This window comes from Lithobates pipiens, unplaced genomic scaffold, assembly GCF_037356315.1.
Source record: "Lithobates pipiens isolate NorthernLeopardFrog02 unplaced genomic scaffold, aLitPip1_a1.2 Scaffold_23, whole genome shotgun sequence".
Lineage (NCBI taxonomy): Eukaryota > Metazoa > Chordata > Amphibia > Anura > Ranidae > Lithobates > Lithobates pipiens.
Window position 1 is genome coordinate 172,107,177 of NW_027507785.1, and position 7,669 is coordinate 172,114,845.

The following is a 7,669-nucleotide window of genomic DNA, read 5'->3' on the forward strand; positions in this document are numbered from 1 at the left end:
ATGAAGATTTTAAAAAGATAGGTTATCATCCATGGCTTTGGCCTTGTTAATGGATTTCCCCTCTAGAGTCCTCACTGAAGACTATTGCTCCTTCTGTTATCTATCCGACTGAAGATTTACTACCCATAGCTTCCAGTTAAACAACATGAATCACTCTGAATAATTCCCCTGTATTAGGCTGATGTGGTATTCCTGCTACAATTCAGAGAGCCAAAGGCCTATACCGCCTATCTTCCATCTTCCAGACCAACCCAAACGCAGCTAGCACACAATAAGCCACCCCCCTGTCCAAAATTAAGCACATCATCCAGCATGCTACAAAATTACATATGGGACAAACACCCCGTCCAGGGGGGCAAACAAAGAGCCTAACATGGGCAAAAGTTATACAACAAATACCGTTGCAGTCTATGGAAACTGACTTGTTAATTTTTCTAGTCCCCACTTGGCTGGCTTATATACTAGTTATTGACCTTAAAATGGGTATGGGGGCCCAGGTCCCACCCTTAGGAACATATATCAATGTCACCAATTTGGACAACCCCAAAAACGAAACAAGGAGGAGTGCATTTAAAATTGCAAAATTGCTTGTAACTTGGGGGGAAATCTACATTGCAGCTGCAAGATTTTAACCCAAAACAAAAAATAGCCTGCCCCCAATACATACAAGGCCATTTGGGTCTGTTAAGGCTTAAAATGAGAACCCCCATGTGAAAAATGCCACTCAAAACTAAAAAAAACATTGTGCCCCTCCCACACACTAACAAACCCCTAGCCAAACACAAAGCAAGCCAGCCCATAAAAGGGGATAAATGCTTTGGGGTAGGAGGGGCTCGTGCACCCCAAAAGTCAACCACCTTGCTCCCATATTCAGGGGGACAAGGGCCTCTTCCACACAACCCTAGGCTGGGGTTGTGGGGGGCTGCAGACAGGCGCTTTACAGAAAGTGGAAAGCCCCTTTAAACTAGTGGGTACAAGGTGCTTTGTGGTTGGTATTGGGCTGAGCCCAACATGCCCCAAAGGCAGCCAGCTATGTTGAGTGCATGTGGCCTTGTATGGTTCAGGAGGAGGTTGGGAGATCACTCTTGTCGCCCCTTTCCTAGCTGGCCTTGTTGTATGCTCTGAAAAAGGAGAATGGAGTAGAGTGTGGAGTTCCCCTTTAAAAGCAAAAGCTAGCCCATGGAAAACCAAGGGGTTAGAGGGGGGAGATAAGAGCATTGGAGAATGGAGTGTGGAGTTCCCCTTTAAAAGCAAAAGTTAGCCCATGGAAATCCAAGGGATTAGAGGGGGGAGGTAAGAGCATTGGAGAATGAAGTGTGGAGTTCTCCTTTAAAAGCAAAAGCTAGCCCAAGGAATTCATATGCATTAGAGAGGAGCTAGAGGAGCGAGAGTCTTTTTACATAATTTTAACAAGGTGCATGTCACATGTTGGCAACGTAACATGCTAACATGACCTGTGTGCAAATCTCCTTAAAAAAATACATAAAGGTGAACCAGTGTAAAAATACATTTGTCAAGTTTAGAGGTGTACCTGTTCAACCCATGCAATTGCATGTACGTTGCTTAACATATACTAAGATTTTGGCCACGCAGTGAACAAAACTCGAGCGCAAGAGCTACTTGCACATGCGCACTGCTTACATTGATCTCACTCAGTTCTAAACATACCTGCAGGCACAGCAGACTTTCTCTGAAAAAGTTACTTTCTCATTTTATTTTGGGCATATTTGTTACTTGGGCAGCTGTTACTATGTAGAGGGTGACATTTTTTCCCATTCTTCTTTGCAAATTAGCTCAAGCTTTGTCAGACTGGATGGAGAGGGTCTGTGAACAGCAATTTCCAAGTATTGCCACAGATTCTCAATTGGATTTAGGTCTGGACTTTGACTGGAACATTGTAACACATGGATATGCTTTGATCTAAACCATTGTAGTTCTGGCTGTATGTTTAAGGTCATTGTCCTGCTGGAAGGTGAACATCCGCACCATTCTCAGGCCTTTTGCAGACTCCAACAGGTTTTCATCCAAGATTGCACTGAATTTGGCTCCACCCATCTTCCTAGCAACTCTCCCCTGATGAAGTACAGCATTCACACAACATGATGCTGCCACCACCATGTTTCACAGTGGGAATGGTTTGTTCAGGGTGATGTGCAATGTTAGTTTTCCACCACACATAGCTTTTAGGCAAAAAAGTTTGACTGTGGTCTCATCTGAGTAACGCACCTTCTTTCACATGCTTGCTGTCTCCTCCACATGTTGTCTACTTGCAAACTACAAACGGGACTTCTTATGGCTTTCTTTCAACAACGGCTTTCTTCTTGCCACTCTTCTATAAAGGCCAGATTTATGGAGTACACCACTAATAGTTGTCCTGTGGACAGATTCTCCCACCTGAGCTGTGGATCTCTGCAGCTCCTCCAGGGTTACCATGGGCTTTTTGGCTGCTTCTCTGAGTAATGCTCTCTTTGTCTGGCCTGTCAGTTTAGGTGTCTTGGTAGGTTTGCAGTTGTACCATACTCTTTCCATTTTCGGATGATGGATTGAACAGTGCTCCATTAAATGTTCAAAGCTTGGGATATTTTTTTATAACCTAAACCTCGCTTTAAACTTTTCCACAACTTTATACCTGACCTGTCTGGTGTGCCCTTGGTCTTCATGATGCTTTTTGTTCACCAAGGTTCTAACAAACCTCTGAGGGCTTCACAGAACAGCTGTATTTATACTTAGATTAAATTACACACAGGTGGACCCTATTTACTAATCAAGTGACCTCTGAAGGCAATTGGTTCCACTAGATTTTAGTTAGGGCTATCAGAGTAAAGGGGGCTGAATAAAAAATTCACGCCACACTTTTCAGATATTTATTTATAAAAAATGTGGAAAACTATTTTTCATTTTTCTTCCACTTCCCAATTGTGTGTCACTTTGTGTTGGTCTATCACATAAAATCTCAATAAAATAAATTTATGTTTTTGGTTGTAACATGACAAAATGTAGAAAACTTCAAGGGGTATGAATACTTTTCATGGCACTGTAGATGTGCAATTTATGCCCCTAGAAAGTTTGAAGGTGCTCTTTGGATTTTGGGCCCCTCTGTATGGCTAGGCTGTAAAAAAGTCTAATGCATGTGGTATCGCCACACTCAGGATAAGTAGCAGAATGGGTTTTAGGGTGCATTTCTAAGTATGCCTATGATTTGTGTTAGTGAATAATTGTCATTCAAGGTATGTTAGTGCTGAAAACTGAAAAATGGCCTGGACTGGAAGGGGGTGAAAATGTCCAGACTTGAAGTGGTTAAAAGCACAAAGTTAAACAGAGTCTGAGTCTACGTACAGTATATACCGCACACATTTCCAAATACTACTACTAGAATACTTAATAACTAGTAACTGTGAAAACAATAAACACTTTGGTCAAGAGAGCTGACAGGGTCTTCCCCTTAATATACCTCCTATTGGCATTAACGCCCCTTCCCCACAGGGCCCACAACCAATTTTCCCTTTGTATTTACAACCAGCGTCAGGAGAAAATATAATCACCAGTCAGGACCCTTCCTTTACATATACTGTATTATATACATGTAAGTATGTGTCTGTGTAAGTGTGATTTTTTTTTTTTTTTTTAACAACTGAAATTCTTTGTTGACAGCTGTATCATGTATAGACCTACAAATTCCAGCAAATGTAAAGATCAACTGTACTCATGGGTATGGAAAATCCCAATATAAATCATTTTGCAACTTCTCTTGTGATGAGGGATATGAACTAAATGGATCAAGATCTGTATTTTGCCAGAAAACAGGAGAATGGTCGGATTTCACACCTACATGTTTAGGTACCTGAAGTTCAAGTTAACACCTTAATGATGCATTTTTCCTATTTGCATACAACACTGTCAATATGTGTCAGCTTTTTTGCCTAAGGTATGGGATGTGTATCATTGTTGGTACACCTGCAACTGCAGGAGGTGTTTTTCCATAAATCTGTTCTGCACATAACTCGCAGCAGTGTGAAAGAAAAGTGGGCTTGGCTATGTTGTGGTGTTTTAAGGCATCCAAAATGTGATAGGTAGTAAGGAAATTAGATGTATAATTTATGCAACTAGAAAGCCTGAATGTGCTCCTTGGATTTTGGGCCTTTCTGTGTGGCTAGGCTGGGAAAAAGTTTCACGCATGTGGTATCGACACACTCGGGATGAGCAGCAGAATAGGCTTTGGGGTGCATTTTTAAGTATGCCTAGAATGTGTGTTGGAAATTTCTTATTAACTGACAACTGTATATATAAAGATACATTTTCATCTTCTTTCCTGCCTTTTCTAAAAACTTGCCTACTGTTTTTTTTTTTTAACAATTTTATTTCTTTGTTGACAGCTGTATCATGTAAAGATCTACAAATTCCAGCAAATGTAAAGATGAACTGCCCTGAAGAGTATGGAAAATCCCAATATAAATCATTTTGCAACTTCTCTTGTGATGAGGGATATGAACTAAATGGATCAAGATCTGTATTTTGCCAGAAAACAGGAGAATGGTCGGATTTCACACCTACATGTTTAGGTACCTGAAGTTCAAGTTAACACCTTAATGATGCATTTTTCCTATTTGCATACAACACTGTCAATATGTGTCAGCTTTTTTGCCTAAGGTATGGGATGTGTATCATTGTTGGTACACCTGCAACTGCAGGAGGTGTTTTTCCATAAATCTGTTCTGCACATAACTCGCAGCAGTGTGAAAGAAAAGTGGGCTTGGCTATGTTGTGGTGTTTTAAGGCATCCAAAATGTGATAGGTAGTAAGGAAATTAGATGTATAATTTATGCAACTAGAAAGCCTGAATGTGCTCCTTGGATTTTGGGCCTTTCTGTGTGGCTAGGCTGGGAAAAAGTTTCACGCATGTGGTATCGACACACTCGGGATGAGCAGCAGAATAGGCTTTGGGGTGCATTTTTAAGTATGCCTAGAATGTGTGTTGGAAATTTCTTATTAACTGACAACTGTATATATAAAGATACATTTTCATCTTCTTTCCTGCCTTTTCTAAAAACTTGCCTACTGTTTTTTTTTTTTAACAATTTTATTTCTTTGTTGACAGCTGTATCATGTAAAGATCTACAAATTCCAGCAAATGTAAAGATGAACTGCCCTGAAGAGTATGGAAAATCCCAATATAAATCATTTTGCAACTTCTCTTGTGATGAGGGATATGAACTAAATGGATCAAGATCTGTATTTTGCCAGAAAACAGGAGAATGGTCGGATTTCACACCTACATGTTTAGGTACCTGAAGTTCAAGTTAACACCTTAATGATGCATTTTTCCTATTTGCATACAACACTGTCAATATGTGTCAGCTTTTTTGCCTAAGGTATGGGATGTGTATCATTGTTGGTACACCTGCAACTGCAGGAGGTGTTTTTCCATAAATCTGTTCTGCACATAACTCGCAGCAGTGTGAAAGAAAAGTGGGCTTGGCTATGTTGTGGTGTTTTAAGGCATCCAAAATGTGATAGGTAGTAAGGAAATTAGATGTATAATTTATGCAACTAGAAAGCCTGAATGTGCTCCTTGGATTTTGGGCCTTTCTGTGTGGCTAGGCTGGGAAAAAGTTTCACGCATGTGGTATCGACACACTCGGGATGAGCAGCAGAATAGGCTTTGGGGTGCATTTTTAAGTATGCCTAGAATGTGTGTTGGAAATTTCTTATTAACTGACAACTGTATATATAAAGATACATTTTCATCTTCTTTCCTGCCTTTTCTAAAAACTTGCCTACTGTTTTTTTTTTTTAACAATTTTATTTCTTTGTTGACAGCTGTATCATGTAAAGATCTACAAATTCCAGCAAATGTAAAGATGAACTGCCCTGAAGAGTATGGAAAATCCCAATATAAATCATTTTGCAACTTCTCTTGTGATGAGGGATATGAACTAAATGGATCAAGATCTGTATTTTGCCAGAAAACAGGAGAATGGTCTGACTCCACACCTACATGTTTAGGTAGCTGAAGCCCAAGCTAACACCTTAATGACACATTTTTCTCATTGAATACAACACTGTCAATATTTGTCAGTATTTTTTTCTATGGTATGGGATGTGTATCATTGTGGGTACACCTGCAAATTGCAGGATGTGTTTTTCCAGAAATCTGTTCTGCACATAACTCGTAGCAGCATGACAAAAGAGTTGGCTTGGCTACATCCTGGTGTATGAGGGCATCCAAAATGTAATAGGTAGTAAGGAAATTAGATCTGTAATTTATGCCTCTAGAAAGCTTGAAGGTGTTTCTTGGATTTTGGCTAGGCTGTGAAAAAGTCTCAAGCATGTGGTAACGCCACACTCCAGATAAGTGGCAGAATGGGTTTTGGGGTGTATTTCTAAGTATGCCTATGATGTGTGTTAGAAAAGTCTTATTAATTGTGTGTAAAAATATGTCATTTTCATTTTCTTGCCTGCATTTTCTAAAAACTAGATTCACTATGCCTTTCAGAAAATACCTTGGAGTGTTCGCTTTCCAAAATGGGGACATTTTGTGGGTGTTTCCACTGTCCTGGTGCTCCATGGCCTCAAAAATATTATAACAAGTCAGAACATTAGATGCGTAATTTATGCCTGTAAAATGCCTGGCGGTGCTTCTTGGATAGTGGGCTGATCTATGCATTTAGGATGCAAAAAATTATCCCATACTCAGGAGGCATAGCAAAATGTGTTTTGGGATGTAATTGTAAGTAAGGCCATGCTCTGTGTGTGAGAAATAAACTTGTTAAAATATATTTCATTTCTTTATTTTCCAAAAGTTGTGACAAAAATTACAGCTTGTATAACAGTGTAAATGTGTCGTCCCCTCAAAATAACACAGCCATTAATGTCTAAACCACTGGCAACAAAAGTGAGTACACCCCTAAGTGAAAATGTCCAAATTGGGCCCAATTAGCCAATATCCTTCCCAGGTGTCATGTGACTCGTTAGTGTTACAAGGTCTAAGGTGTAAATGGGAAGCAGGTGTCCTAAATTCAGTGTTATCGCTCTCACTCTCTCATACTGGTCACTGAAAGTTCAACATGGCACCTCATGGCAAATAACTCCCTGAGGATCTGGAAAAAAATGTTGCTCTATATAAAGATGGCCTAGGCTAAAAGAAGATTGTCAAGACCCTAAAACAGAGGTGCAGCATGGTGGCCAAGACCATACAGCAGTTTAACAGGACAGGTTCCACTCAGAACAGGCCTCGCCTTGGTTGAACAAAGAAGTTGGGTGCACATGCTCAGTGTCATATACAGAGGTTGTCTTTGGGAAATAGACATATGAGTGCTGCTAGCATTGCTGCACAGGTTGAAGGGGCGGGGCGTCAGCCTGTGAGTGCTTAGACCATGCGCCGCACGCTGTATCAAATTGTTCTGCATGGCTGCTGTCCCAGAAGGAAGCCTCTTTTAACCACCTCAATACAGTGCAGTTACACCCCCTTCCTGGCCAGACCAATTTTCAGTCATCCACAACTGTATCCATATGAAACTTGCGTCCTTTTTTCCACACAAATAGAGCTTTCTTTTAGTGGTATTTAATCACTAGTGGGTTTTTTATTTTTTGTGCTATAAATAAAATAAAACGTAAATTTTGTGAAAAAAATGCCTTTTTCTTTGTTTCTGTCATAAATTTTTGCTAATTA

At 40.1% G+C, this 7,669-nt stretch overlaps 1 protein-coding gene across 2 annotated transcripts in view; it reads left to right on the top strand.

Annotated features, from left to right (window-relative positions):
* LOC143928026 (E-selectin-like) overlaps positions 1-7,669 on the top strand; it is a 360,097-nt gene that overhangs the window by 301,722 nt on the left and 50,706 nt on the right. For both annotated transcript variants that reach the window (XM_077452609.1, XM_077452610.1), the window contains 4 exons: positions 3,652-3,837; positions 4,374-4,559; positions 5,096-5,281; positions 5,818-6,003. In XM_077452609.1, the coding sequence (XP_077308735.1) occupies positions 3,652-3,837; positions 4,374-4,559; positions 5,096-5,281; positions 5,818-6,003 (744 nt within the window). The remainder of the gene's footprint in view (positions 1-3,651; positions 3,838-4,373; positions 4,560-5,095; positions 5,282-5,817; positions 6,004-7,669) is intronic.